General features: G+C 43.0%; 1 protein-coding gene across 1 annotated transcript in view; it reads right to left on the reverse strand.

The window, feature by feature from the left end:
• The window catches only part of LOC147054323 (uncharacterized), a 38,265-nt gene extending 25,748 nt beyond the window's left edge, over window positions 1–12,517 (reverse strand). Inside the window, 35 exon segments of the mRNA XM_085916396.1 lie at window positions 94–312; window positions 700–911; window positions 1,125–1,269; window positions 1,979–2,083; window positions 2,233–2,448; window positions 2,625–2,777; window positions 3,332–3,481; window positions 3,650–3,766; window positions 3,944–4,123; window positions 4,328–4,477; window positions 5,088–5,285; window positions 5,493–5,626; window positions 5,693–5,819; window positions 5,884–5,955; window positions 6,058–6,243; window positions 6,304–6,444; window positions 6,782–6,983; window positions 7,052–7,204; window positions 7,311–7,445; window positions 7,523–7,691; window positions 7,772–7,920; window positions 8,013–8,207; window positions 8,293–8,475; window positions 8,779–8,916; window positions 8,987–9,178; window positions 9,888–10,011; window positions 10,077–10,218; window positions 10,285–10,509; window positions 10,597–10,733; window positions 10,867–11,059; window positions 11,352–11,462; window positions 11,542–11,733; window positions 11,805–11,906; window positions 12,121–12,339; window positions 12,418–12,517. Coding sequence (XP_085772522.1) covers window positions 94–312; window positions 700–911; window positions 1,125–1,269; window positions 1,979–2,083; window positions 2,233–2,448; window positions 2,625–2,777; window positions 3,332–3,481; window positions 3,650–3,766; window positions 3,944–4,123; window positions 4,328–4,477; window positions 5,088–5,285; window positions 5,493–5,626; window positions 5,693–5,819; window positions 5,884–5,955; window positions 6,058–6,243; window positions 6,304–6,444; window positions 6,782–6,983; window positions 7,052–7,204; window positions 7,311–7,445; window positions 7,523–7,691; window positions 7,772–7,920; window positions 8,013–8,207; window positions 8,293–8,475; window positions 8,779–8,916; window positions 8,987–9,178; window positions 9,888–10,011; window positions 10,077–10,218; window positions 10,285–10,509; window positions 10,597–10,733; window positions 10,867–11,059; window positions 11,352–11,462; window positions 11,542–11,733; window positions 11,805–11,906; window positions 12,121–12,316 — 5,443 coding nt within the window. The 5' untranslated portion in view covers window positions 12,317–12,339; window positions 12,418–12,517.
• Between the last annotated feature and the right edge of the window lie 1,926 nt (window positions 12,518–14,443).

Here is a 14,443-nt window from a genome sequence, read left to right on the forward strand (position 1 = left end):
AAAACAGGCCCATTGATGGAGATTCCTCGTCATATAAATGTCAAGCGAGTGGGCAGATTATAAACGAGCAGCACATACTGCGTGCTTGTTTACCTGCAGCCGGCGAACCGGGTCGAGGAACGGCGTTTCCACGTACGCAGTAATAGCCTTCCTGGCACGCTCCACTGACAGCTGTGCCATTTGTGGAGGAGCAGTAATGGCCTCCATCACACTGCTTGCACTGAGTGACAGACCAGTATCCCGGGTCAGGACCATATGTCCCTGATGGACAGCTTCTCAGGTCAAAACCAGTTTTCTCGGGGCAGTAGAAGCCTGCAAAACAAATAATAGGTCTTTAAACATAGCAACAACAAAAAATACAAATGGAAATTTGTGTATATTGATGGAGTGGCATTTTTAAAAAGGGAGAAATGTCATAAAGGCAAGTGCTGGGGTCCCCAGTTGTTGGGCTGGAGGGAACAAAAACAACGTGTTCAGCTATTGATTGCAAAACAGTCCTGTGTCACCACTCAACCTTTCACCCTGAGAAATGCACATTTCATCAGCCAATATACAGCATGTTGTCATCAGGGACAATGTTGGCTGATGAAAAACTGTCGCCCCCCTCCCTCAATTTTTGATTTACCGTGTGTTGAATTTAACATTCGGTCTGTGTTTTAGATCTGAGCAATTGTAGTCTATGAACATCCTGAATCAAACCTGGAGGACACGCTTGCAAGATGCCAGTCACGCAGTGCCAGCCTGGAAGACAAGGCTCACACTGAGTGGCATGTGTGACGGCAGCATATGTCCCCGGATCACAAGGTATTGGTTCGGCCGTCCCTTCGGGGCAGTAAGAGCCTTTGGGGCAAGGTCCTCCTGTCATTCCATCAGTAGGGGTAGGTGTGACAACTCCCCCAAGACAATAATATCTACAGAAAAATCACAAAATGATGAGCACTATGCAAGACAAAAATAAACCTTGCCAGGCAGCAATTTTGCTGCTTTAATGTTGACAAGCCATAAAAATGAGGCTCATATGCAAATTCAAAGCTGACCTCATAACTGATTGAATAAAACCTGAATCAAAAAAAAAAAGTGGAACGTCTAGTGACTTTCTGGACACTTTATAAAAGGTAGTATACCCTCCGAGGCAGCGTCCAGTCGGGGAAGTCAACCCAGCTCGGTCACAGTAAAATCCCGCAAGACAGATTTGACAGTCCTCTTGTGTTTGCAATCCTGTGCTGTTTGACCAACTACCCGTGGGACACTCCATAGGAGCAGTGGCGCCTGTAAGAAAAGCAGAGAAGATTGTAAAAATATACACGTCACTTTTGCATTGGGAGGTGAAAAAAAAAGAAAACGGACTCAGAAGCCACAACCAGTAGTTAAGGACAAAAAATGGCCTCATTTGAAAAGAAAAGGGTCAGTGCCTTTGCTGTGAGTAAACACATTAATCTGAAGAAAGCACTGTTAAAAGTTACAAGATAGATGTTGTCAGAAAATCCTTTAGGCCACTAGATGGTAATTAACATGAATAAAACAGGAGTGGCCTTAGACTAGGACGGAGCAGAATGTTAACTGCACGCGGCATACATTTGCTTACATTAGCTAGAAGTGTGAGCTCAGATAACCCTGGAAAATCTAAGGCTTCAAAAAAATGTAAGGCCGGTGACTGAATAGTGTCCAGCATCACCCTTTGGGTATCTTACATATTTAAGTAACCTATCACATCTCAGCTTGGAGTCAGTCAGTAAAAGTCTCCAGTTGGAATATTAATTGGAACACATAAGAGGGAGCATAGAACTCTTATTCTGGCTTCCTTCCACCTGTGTGCATTTTAGAATTCCTTTAAGAATAATTTAATTTCCCCACCTTATCTCACATGTCTTCTTCCTTTGAATTGACTCATATCTTATGTTTGATTGTTATTTCTGATGTGGTATGTTGTCAATCACATTGTACAATATTGTGCATTGCTACAATATGACTTAGTTACCTGCTGGACAGTAATGACCAGGAGGACATTTTGAACCAGAAAGACCATCCAACGGGGACGGAGATGATGCTCCACCTTGGCACCAAAAACCAGCAAGGCATGGTCCTAAGGGTAGTTTAAAAAAAGTAATAATAATCATAATAAATTAATTAATTAAAAATAATTAAATACATGCATGCATGAATAAATAAATCAATACATAAATAAATCTGAAAAAAGGCATCATAATACTGCAATCACAACATTGATCCAACCTGCCGGCTCTGAAAGTCCTAGCGAAGGACAGTACTGTCCACCAGGACACGGCATACAGTCTGAAAGGCTGTCCGTGTGCTCTCTTGGGTTGAATGAGCCTACGGGGCAAGGGTGCTCCTTGGACATGCTTGTGCCTGCAGGGCAGTAATGTCCTTTCGGGCACAGCCTCAGCAAGGAACCGTTAGCTGTACTCAGCCGGGGATCACAGTAGTAACCTTGTGAAAAGAGACATGCATATATTTAAATAATATGGGGATATTCTTAAAACAACACTGACACATTAGGTTAACGAATTGGATTAATGTCAGCATGTGGATCATCATTTAATGTAAACATGTTCACAGATGCTTGTTCAAGTGTTATGTTAAATACCTGCATTGTGTGGACTCACCTGCTTTACATGTAATGCACGCAGCTTGCCTTTCTCTGTCCTGGTAAGTTCCCGATGGACAAGGCTCTGGAGCCAAACTACCATTGAGGCAGAAATGACCCGGTGGACATGGCAGAGCTTTTGCAACAATTTGGCCAGGGGGGCACCAATAACCTGTGAAGTGTTACAAAATAGTTCCATGGCAGTTAATGTCGAAATTCCAATTATGTTACAGAGCTGAATGAGATAAGCAGTAAAGGAAAAAAGATTGGCTGGACATTTCTAACGGCCATACAAATTAGCACTAAAAAATAAAATTCAAGTTAAAATACTCACTTGAGACTGAACAGGAGGGAGTTTTCAGAGTAATATTGCCATCTAGTGGCAATCTTTTATTTATTTATTTTATATCCGACTTGTCTACACTGGCGGCGCTAGGATTTTTTTTCCTTGGGGGGGTCATGGGGCAAGGATATCTCAGGGTAGTCATTAAATTACAAACTCAAAGTATTCTGTTGAAAATGCTGACAATGATAGCACCTGGGGGGGGGCATATTTCAGGGGGGGGGCAGTGCCCCCGCGGTCTCCCTCTAGCTCCATACTCTCAGTACAATAATTCTATGCTAAAATTGGAATTCTACTAGAAGAAAATTAAGGTTCAATGCCAAATTGTACGTGCTCAAATATGGAGGTTCCACTCTAATATATCATATTGTCATGACACAAACCTTGATCACAGGGCCCAGTTGGTGTACTAAGGCCCGATCTACTGCAGTAGAATCCAGCCGTACAAGGTTGACAATCAGCTCTACTGGTCAAACCTGGTACTGCAGAAAATGTACCAGCGGGACATAACTGCGGTTCTCCGGAGCCTTCGACTGTAGGGTGACAAAAAAAGTTGATTCTTCATTCTGTAGTTTAAGTGATGTCCTACCACTCCATCATGAACAAATGGAATTTGTTTTATACTCTTTGATAAGCTCACTTAAAAATGCTTATTGGCAATTAGCGAAACAACTGTTCCTCGGCATTACAGCGGCGCTTACCGCAGTATGTCCCACTTGGACAGATGCTGCCTGTTTCGCCATCTGTTGGCTTGGCCTCAGTGGCTCCTCCTTTGCAATAATAACCTGGAGAACAGGGACCCATGGGCGAAGCCAAACCTGTTGAATATCAACGGTAGATTTGTATATCATATACCGATACGACACCCAGGGGATACTTCACATTCTACTGAATCCAATATTTCAATTATTATGAAGATGGGGGGAAAAAAACTTTTCAGTTGGATTATATATTGATTGTCACAGCTTGTATATAATTGAGCTTCATCAAATTACCTGAGATGTTACAGAAAGCTCCAGGCAGACAAGGAAGGGGCTCCGTGCTACCTGTGGGGCAGTAAAAGCCTGGATGGCAGCGCCCCCCTGTGGCAGTGGCCGGGCACAGACAGTTGGCGTTGGTATAATTATCCAGGTCAAAGGGTTGGGAGTTCCACGCCGCTGAGACGCAAAACCAACCTGAGGGGAATATGATTGTGACAATGGGTGGTGTTTAAGATATGGGTCAGGAAAATAATAACCTGATTTAGAAGAAGCTTTTTTTGTGCAGTGCTGCTTAATCTGGCACGACCAGAAGTCTGTGTACTGACAATGATAAATGAGTCTTCTCTTTTTTGGGGTTTAGAGCTCAACAACAGCAAAAAAAAACAAATTGGAACTCACCAGCTTTGCATTTTCCAGACACATTAGTCAGCCGCTCCTTCCCACAAAAGTATCCAGGGGGGCAAGGCAGGCAGCTGTCCAGACTCTGGGTCATGCGCTCGGGGTTGTAGTAACCACGAGGACACGGGTACTGAGTGGCATGCCTTGTACCTGGAGTATACATACAATACATTTAGGAGTGTTTAATTGTGATATTTTTCCTTTTTACTCACCAACTTTTAACATAAATTCAGAATGTAAGTTGTATTTCATATGAGAAAATTCAGTCTCTAAATATCTGAGTCGAAGGGAATGCACAGGCCAAACAATCTAAAGTTAGCTCAGCTGCAAACTGTTTTTGTCAAATTCATAAATTGTTCAGGTTGTTTAAAAATGTCACTTTTGCAACTTCATGACTCACACAGGTTCTTCCTTAATAATCAAAACAAAAAAAGTACAATTAAATGAAACAACAAAATGAAACATCTAAAAAGAACTGTGAATACACAATTAAGTATAGATACTAAATAATATAATAAACTAAAATAAAATGAATAATGCACATTTTATTTTGTTAAAATTCAAAGACGAGTCTTAGCGGATTTTTTTTTTTTTTTTACAGTATCTTGGTGGCAGAGACTTCTCTCAGATTTTCAATTTAAATCTCAATTTTGTATTGGATCTCATTAAACGTGCAGATGTACCTAATAAATTGTCCAGCGAGCAAGATATGCCAACCAAGAACACCAAGAGGTCTTAACGTGTTTCTGGGTGAACCTACCATCGGGACAATAGAACCCTGGCGGGCAAGGAAACTTAGCAAAGTCGCTTGTCTTCTCCGGGCAGTAGTAGCCAGCAGGGCAGGTTGAGCATATTGACTGTCCTGTGAGGTTTGTGTAGGATCCAGCTGGGCAGGATGCTGGGCCTGTACTGCCTTCCAGGCAATAATGAGCGGGTGGGCAAAGACCTCCCTCCGAGCCTGTGGAGGGGAAAAGCAATTAGATGCGGCAAATTACTGCGATCATGACCGTTAAGCTGTTATTATGATGAATCTTGTGATAAAGCCCGACTAATTCATGTATCACTGTCAACAAAACATCGTCATGCATTCATATTGCCTGCATTTGGCATTGGTGGAGGTTCTGTAGGACAAAAAATAATTTATTAGTTTATTATTTTGTGTTACCTGTTGCTACTGAGTCTCCACCTGGACAGTAAAAACCTGTCTGACATTTTCCCGACGGTCGACTCAGACCTTCAGTTGCACAGAATTGACCTGCCGGACACGGACTGCATCCGGTGATATCTGTCACGTAAAGACTGAAAGCACAAAGAAATGTCAAAATGTTTCGATTTTAAAAATGTCTTGCATTCTTTCTCCCTGACCTATCCGAGTAGGTTCCAAGGGGACATGGGAACGGGAGACTGGTCCCCTCAGGACAGTATGTCCCCTTTGGACATGCTCCTCCAACTCCAGTACTGTAATTTCCATCTGGATTTGGGAAGTTCACACCTGTAAAAAGTTTTTATTTGTGATCCGGTTCATCAGTACATTGCCAAATTTGAAAATAGCCTACCTGCTATGCAGTAGTAACCAGCCTGGCAGGGTCCAGTAGGCTCAGAGAGACCCCAGTCCTCACAGTAGAAGCCTGATAACAAGCCAGAGAAAACAAAAACAGAAAGTCACAATAAAATTGAGGGGGGGGGGTTTTCCCCAGTGAGTGAGACCAAATATGAGTCAATACTCTCACCTGCTGGACAAATGAGGCACTGCTCCACTTGGCTGAAGCCCAAATGAGGGTTGTATGTGCCAGGCGGGCAGGGCAGGATGCCTTCGACATCCCCCTCGAGACAATAGTGACCTAAAGGGCAAGGTTGGATGCCCTCCCCTGATAGACAGTAGCTCCCGGGGGGGCAATCTCTGCAGGCTTCTGCACCTTCAAATCAAAAAAGGAATTTTAAAAATGTATTTGTATTTGATATCGAGTATTTAGTACCTGTTGCGTTTGTGAAGGTCCCATCGGGGCACGGTGTAGGGGAGGCTGAACCCAGGAGACAGTAGTGCCCGATGGGACAAATGTCCCCGGTCAAACCATCAAAAGGTTTTGGAGACGTTGAGCCCCCTGAACAATAAAACCCTAAAAAAAAAAAAAAATTGGAGAAATTTAATGATTTAAAACACTATCAGCCATAATTTTTTATTTTTATTGGTCAACATCAAATTAGCTTTATAAGGCAATAAAAGGAACATTATAAACAAGAAGAGCATATCATTTTTTTTATTGCAGCTCTTTAGAAGTTTCATTATAAGGAAATTAAAAGTTGGAGAGATTATTATTATTATTAATTATTATTCTATTTAGAATAAAAGGCTATAAAAGGCAATCATGTATTATAGTTGTACGTTTTTGTGTAATATAATGTATGACATGAATAAATGTATGTATTGACAATTATACTTTGACAGAACATCACCTGCATCACATGTCCCTGAAGGTTGTATTATTCCAGTTGTGTTACAGTATAGTCCAGGTGGGCAGGGCAGGCAGTCTGACAGATTTTGGGCCCCAAGAGTATTACTCCAAGTTCCAAGTGGACAGGGGTGTTGCTGTGGGTATTTGGTCCCTCTGGGACAAACATAGCCTGCGGGACACACTCCCCCAGAGTCCAAAGCAACCTCAGGGAATAAACGATAGAAAGGAATTTATGAAAACTAATGATGTCATACCAGATTGCTTGTCTTACTGGAGAAGCTGTAGAAGCTGCCGAGGTACAATAATGCCCGGGGTCACAGGGGCCTTCGGGGTCAGCGAGGCCAGCTTTACTGCAAAACCATCCTGCCTCACATGGGCGACAATGCTGAATATCTTCACCACCGGGTTCATCTGAATACCGACCCTGAATCATCACATTACATATTGTTGACATTAAATTATTATCAGTACAGAAAAAAAGGCTTTATATAAAGTTTATATCCATTTCATGTATTATCCACTCAACTGACAATAGGACAGGGGTGAGGAGAAGATGATGCTGGAGGACAGTAGTATCCTTTTGGACACAGTGGTGGCTGGGACAAGCCGGTCTGGTTGCACAGTCGTCCTCCTTGACATTGCACGCACGACTGTGCACCTCGGCGCTTTGGAGAAGAAGAGAAAACAACCTTGAATAATATATCAAGTCTGCATCAGCACAATGTCACTTTTTTCTTCATACTGGCTGGAAAGTTCCGAAAGGACAAGCCTCTGGCTTGACTGCTCCTTCCAATGTATAGTGACCCTGCTCTGCTTCGTGCTGGATGGGAGAAGCTGAACCGCCAGTGCAGTAATATCCAGGAGAGCAAAGACCTGATGGGGAGGTGTTGTTGGAACCTAAACAATAAAAACTTAGAAAAAGAGAAGCAAAATGTCATAGGATGCTCAAGGTATTAAAACCATGTTTTTTTTTACTGTAACATGATGTTACCCTGGTGGACAACTGACACAATCTTGAAGTCTACCCAGACTGGAGCTGTTACTAAAAGTTCCAGGGGGGCATGGAATAGGTGAGGTAGAACCTGGTGGACAGTAACTTCCTGGAGGACACAAACCGCCCGTCTTTCCATCCATTGGAGTCTGGTTAGAATCACAATAAAAGATTCATGTGATTGAATATGTGAGGTCCTTATTCTTGGTAAAAAAAAAAAAAAAAAAATCCCCAAACATACTGCAGACTTAGCTCCCTCTTTACAGTAGAATCCAGCTTTGCAGATACCAGAAGGTTCTGCCAGGCCTACCCCACTGCAGAACCAACCGGCACCACAAAGAGAGCACTCAGACTCATCACTGAGAGCTGAGCGTGAGCCATAGCTTCCCTCCGGACAGGTTTGAGCGGAGGAGGATCCTTTAGGACAATAAAAACCCTATAAAGGCAATGAAAGATGGACACTAATAAAGGGAAACTGCTGGAAATCTAGTGTCAGTCTATAAAAGAGTGTGTAAAGCCACCTGAGGGCAGACAGAGGGGGTGTGCATTCCTGCTCGGTCACAGTAGTGTCTGGACGGGCATGAAACACACACTTCTCCACTATGACCAAATTCTGTGCTTCTGTATTGCCCAGCTTGGCAGGGGTTGGAATATTTGTACCCAGTTCCAGTAGGGCAGTAATGCCCGTCTGGGCAAAAGCCAGTCTGCAAGACAAGGTAGTGTGAAATAAATTTCTGTGAAGGCAAATTTGTTGAATCCATACACGTTTCTAATGAACCCATTCACTACCATTGACGACTATAGACGTCAAATATCCATTTTAACTGTTCTTATTTCTGTGAAGGTAAATTTATGGAATCCATAAAGTTTTCTAATGAACTCATTCAGTACCATTGACAGCTATCGATGTCAAATATCAATTTTAACTGAGCTGGTCGTGAAGGAGTTAACTAGAACTGAGTTGTCAAGTACAAATACTGAAACGTGCATGATTGATGCAGTCTTACAGGTGTTGTGATGGGGTGCTCCTCAGGGTTCTCGGAAAAACAGTACTTCCCTTCAGGGCATGGGACACATTCAGTGACTTCACTTAAACCGGGATTGGCACTGTAGGTACCATTGGGGCAGGGAATGGGGTTGGGATCCTGCAGGGAAATGTGTCGGGAGGTCACAAGCCATGTTTAACAAGTCCGAATGTGCACTTCTTAAACTCACAATGCCTCCTCCAGGGCAGTAGAAGCCACGAGGACAGAGGATGGCTGAGCGGCGAGGGTCTCGGGCTAAGCCCTGAGAACAGAGGAAGCCCGGGGGGCACACCATGACACTTAGCATGGTTTCTTCACTTGTGGTCTCGTTACTGCAGAAGTGCCCCGGCAAGCACGGAGAACACTCTGCAGCACCTTCGTCCTACACACAACAGAAAAAGTTAAAAGGTTATGGAGGAAGATTCAGCAAGTTATTGATGTTAAAGATATCCACCGGTATGGGGGAGGAATATCGCAAGATGAAAACTTGGAGAAGACAAAAAGGAGAAGAGGAAATGGAAGGTTGAAGAAATAATACATTATATAACACTATTATTTGTCAGCAAAACTAATTCAGCGTTGTCGGGGGATTTTATTGATTAAAAATGTTCTGAAATGTAGATAAATATGAATATTGCTGGAATTATTGGCTAAAAATTGCCACGCTTTCAGTGTCAGTAGGCCACGTTTTAATAACGCACCAAAAATCAAGAAAACTGAATCTAAATATGTCTAATAATGAAAACAATGATAATAATATCTCTAATAATCATTAAGTCCATTTTAACCAACTACCTACAAAATTAAAAAACTTTGTGATGGTGATAGTTTCAGCTTTTGACCGAATTACTTATCATACATAAAACTCAGAACTTGGAAAAGTCAGCCAGCGTCACAGAATGAAAAAAAAGAAATTGCTCTTCTCCTCTACAGATAGGAGGTGACTAATATGAGCTGTATCACTGCGGAGGCTGAAAATGTAAAAAAAAGCAAATAAAAATAAATAAATAACACCATCAGGATGACAAACATTATCTGCTTCTTACTGATCAGCTGACCAGTCACAAAAGACGGTGGGCGATGAATCTTACAGAATAGCTGCCGGCTCCGCACACTTTGGGGTTAACCGTGGCTGAGTGGGAGCAGAAATAACCGGCGGGGCAAGTGGAGCAGTCCTCCAGCGTCTCCCCTCCTTTCAGGCGGCGAAATGTTGATCTGGACAAAGATGGAACGAGAGTGCATATACTGAGTCCTCTCGGATATTTAATATCGGTGCTTACGAGGGGCAGGGGGCAGGTTTGGAGCTTCCTTCGAGACAAAATGAGCCTTCGGGGCAAGGCAGGCAATCGTCTTTCTGCCTGTTGCCCATGTGGAGGCTATACGTGCCCGCGGGGCAGGGAAACTGGGCGCCGTATGCGGTCCCTAAGGATGAAACGTCATGCACATAAATGGATTTAGTTCCTCGAGAGATTTCTGATTTTTGTGTACCTTCGGGACAGTAGTGGCCAGAGCTGCATCGGCCCGACGGCGCTCCCGATCCCACCAAACAGTACCAACCCTGTGGGCATGGTTGGCATTCGCTCTCGGCTTCTAATCCACTCTGACCGCTCCAAGTGCCCACGGGACATTTGTACTGGGTGGGAAACTTGGTACCAGGTGGACAATAATGGCCGACAGAGCAGGAGAGAGGTGGTCGGTGGATGCCACCTGTCCCTAAGAACCAATGTGTGGATATTGGGAATGAGAATTTTTTTTTTTTTTCAAATACTCATCAATACTTTTTCACTTCAATAAACAAACCTCGAAGACAAGCATATCGGGCCGGACACTGCTGACATTGTGACCGATCCGTGAGGTCCGTACGGTTGCTCAGTGTCCCTGGAGGACACGCGTTGCTTGGAGTGTCGGGTTTCGATGAACCGGGAGGACACGCGAACCTATTGTGATAAAACATCGTGGGGAGGGGCGCAATTAGTCAAAATAGTCCAGATAATATTCAGATTCTAATTAATACCTCAAGAGTTGATTGATGACTTGTGATATATTCAAACGAGATCGACGGTTCCTCACCCTTGCATGCAATCCACATCTGGAGCCGTCAGAGCGATTCGAGTGCAGGCCTTTCCCGCGTGGCACTCTCTGCAATCAGCCAACTCAGCCTGACCCTCCAAAGGGTTAAAGGAGCCCGGCAAACACGGCACAGGGTCACTTATCCCCTCGGGGCAATAGAAACCGGCCGGGCATCTGAGACAGTCCTTAGAACCTGGCGAAGGAGCACGTTTATTTTTATCTTCCTTTTTCTATACAATTTCTGGCATTTATTTCTAAGATAACCCCTCTGTACCCGTTTTGGCATCCCGTCTGTTAGATTCATATTTATCTCATGAGTCATCCTGAATATAAGGACATCATTTTTATCTTACAACTGCAGTGACATTTCAAGCAACACATCCTTAAAGGGCAAACTTCAGCTTGGTGTTGAAGGAATTCACGTATATGAAAAGATATTTAATTACATTAAATATGTTTGGGGATATCATAAAATGCAAACCGACTTATTGTTCCTTGATGAGGGGTGAAGGTGCCTCGGGGACATGTGACTTCTTCCGGGGTGCCAGCAGGACAGAACTTTCCGCGAGCGCAAGGCAAGCCAGGAGCTGAGGAGCCTGTCAATACAAACACATATTACATTTTCGGTTTTAATTACCGTATTTCTCCTTGCTCCAGTCATCAGGTTGAAATTACCAGCAGGACAAAATCGTCCTTCGCTGCATCTTTTGCAAGATGCCCTACTTGTCTGACCGACTTGTTCTCCTGCTGTTCCAGCAGGACAAGGTGACCCATGAGGGATGGCTGTGCCCTCCTCACAATAGAAACCCGCTGGGCACAAGAACTGAAGGGAGGGCCGAGCTGAGGTCCCTTCCAGACAGTAAAACCCTAGAGACAAGTATTTGTGGATAAGGATAAATTACCTTAATCGTTCATCAACAATCTAATCAATCTACTACCTGCAGGACAGATTGTGCAGTTTGTCCGTCTCTGGAGACCTTCTTTGGGACCATAACTCCCTGCGGGACAAGGTATAGCGACACCTCCTTCACAGTAATGACCTATGTTGAAAAAAAAAAACCATACCGTAATTTTCAGACTATTAGACGCACCGGACTATAAGCCGCACCAGCTAATATTCATGTTTCAGGGTTTAAAATTTGAGAAAAAAGTAGCGGCTTATATTCCGAAATTTACGGTAAATACTTTTTATACATTACAGACATTATTATATCCCTTCCGGGACAAATGATTACAATATAGATGGACACTAACCTCCTGGACACGTAACGCAAACTGAATCCTCAAGTTTGAATGTTCCTGGTCTACATGGACCGGGTTGACTTGACTGCCGCCTCCCGAGTGGGGGCGTGGCTCCTCGGCACAATGAGGAGGTATCGTTACATCTATGACACGAGGTCTGACCCGGTGTGGAAGTTGAGCCTGGTGGACAGGAGAACGGCTGGGACATCCCGCTGTGTGGACAGTAACTCCCTGTGGAATATTTTACTTTTATTTGATTGGCTGTTGTAAATCATGTGCACTCATTTGCATTGAAAAAAAAAATCAAACCTGCAGGACACTGAAGGCAGTGGATTGTACACACACTGGAGTAGAATCCAGGGCGGCAGTCATTACACTCTGTGTGATCAAAGTTTGGCTCTTTTCCAGGTCCACACTGTTAGCCGCGAAAGTAGTTAGCACAAAAAAAAATCCACGTAGCAAAACATAATAATCATCTCTTACTTTGTGTGCAAATCCAAAAGTGCAAACTGAGTCTACAGGACATGTTAGACACTGAAGAATCCCTTCAGGAGAATGTTCCCCGGGAAGACATAAGGAGATGCTTCCATTGGCTGGAAAGCAGGAGAAACCTGCTGGGCAGAGCCTGCAGTTTACTCGGTCCTCGGACGCCATCAGACCTGGAAAACAAGGCTGTGACACACCACGGGGAGTCATGGCATAATAGAATTGCTCATTCATAATAGAAGACATAACCACCGTTGGTATTCTACAGTGCATCTTTATGCCTGAGTATGTGTATGCTAAAGAATGAGGTCAACAGACTCCGTGTGAGGAGCCCCCACCCCCCTTCTATAACCACATGAAAACTTTTTCTGTTCAAAATTAGGAACGTGTCTTGTGTGGGGTTTTTTTTTTCAATTGTTATGATTAATGGCTCTCGTAATAACAAATATAATCTTGGCAAGACCTTAAGGCCATTGTGAATCGTGTTGAAGAAGAACTTGACTCTTTACAAATTGTTTTATTGGACTTTGTAGACCAGTGGTGTCAAAGTCATTTTTGTCGCAGGCTGCATTGTAGTCATAGTTTCCTTCGAAGGGCCATTATGACTGTCAACCCAAATCAATGTATAGTATAAGGTATGAAACAAACTCACAAATAACACGTTTTCAAATTAGACGAGTAAAAACTGTTCAAATATTTTTTTTAAAAATGAAAAAAAAAGATTAAAAGTGAACACAATTTGCAATTTTAGGAATGAATGAATTTGATGCACAATTTGTCCGTGGGCCACATAAACTGATGTGGCCGGCCGTATCTGGCCCCCCGAGCCTTGGGTTTGACACATGTGTTGTAGATGTTTGGTTTACCTTGCAGTCAGTGAGTCTGCTTTTCCCCGTATACGGATTGAATGTTCCCAAGGCACATCTCTGAGCCGCGGATTCATTTCCAGGACAACTGTGGAACAGCCATACGTCATTAAATTAATATTTTACCTGCATATTTTTCTTTCTTTGATTTTATTGGTGGCTTACAAATGACCCGAGGGGCACTCCAAGCAATATTGGTGGGAGAAGTATGTTCCTTCTGGACACTCGAGAAATTCATTCGAGAATTGATCTGCGCTGGCTTCAAATGATTAGACACAAATATTACATATGAGATTTTACTTACAAAAAGTGATGAAGTAATATATCGGTCTTACCAGATGTCAATCCGAGTTGGACGCACATCACAAAAATCAATAAATCTAAAAACCACAACAGATGCATTTTCAATAAGCATCCAATAAAGCGCAATAGACTTTGTTAATTCAGATCTGTTTGGTCTGAACCTCCGTGACTGTTTAATGTATGAAAGTGAGAAGCTCTCAGTCGCTGAAAGTGAAACGAGAGCACGATTGCCGGGAGAGCGCCGAAGTTGATAATGGTGTTCGGTGATGGAGTGTAACTGGATTCTCCTTCTTCATAATGCATGACTATGTGCTAAAGAGAACTTGGTATCTAAGTTTGTAATTATTCATGCGGCCTGTGCTATTCGTTTGGTGGTGACAATGAAGCGAACAGAACACACAAAAATACAAAAATGAAAAAATGGAAAAAAAAAACGGAAAACCGATGCGCTCGTTTCAAGCATGCGTATTTAGGATTTCAAGATTAACATCAATCACATCCTGTTTGAAATAAGCATCAGTCGCATTTCTAACATATATGTACCACATCTTCATCTATTGCATCATTTATCTAACGCTTTTTTTTTTCTCAACAATTTTCTAGTGCCTTTAAATATCAATGAGTGGGTTTACAGTTGGCATATCATCTTTGACGACAAGCTTGTCATCCCTCAACTGAAC

Source organism: Syngnathus leptorhynchus, chromosome 7, assembly GCF_054491065.1.
Source record: "Syngnathus leptorhynchus isolate UIUO chromosome 7, UIUO_Slep, whole genome shotgun sequence".
In the NCBI taxonomy this organism is placed as follows: Eukaryota; Metazoa; Chordata; class Actinopteri; order Syngnathiformes; family Syngnathidae; genus Syngnathus; species Syngnathus leptorhynchus.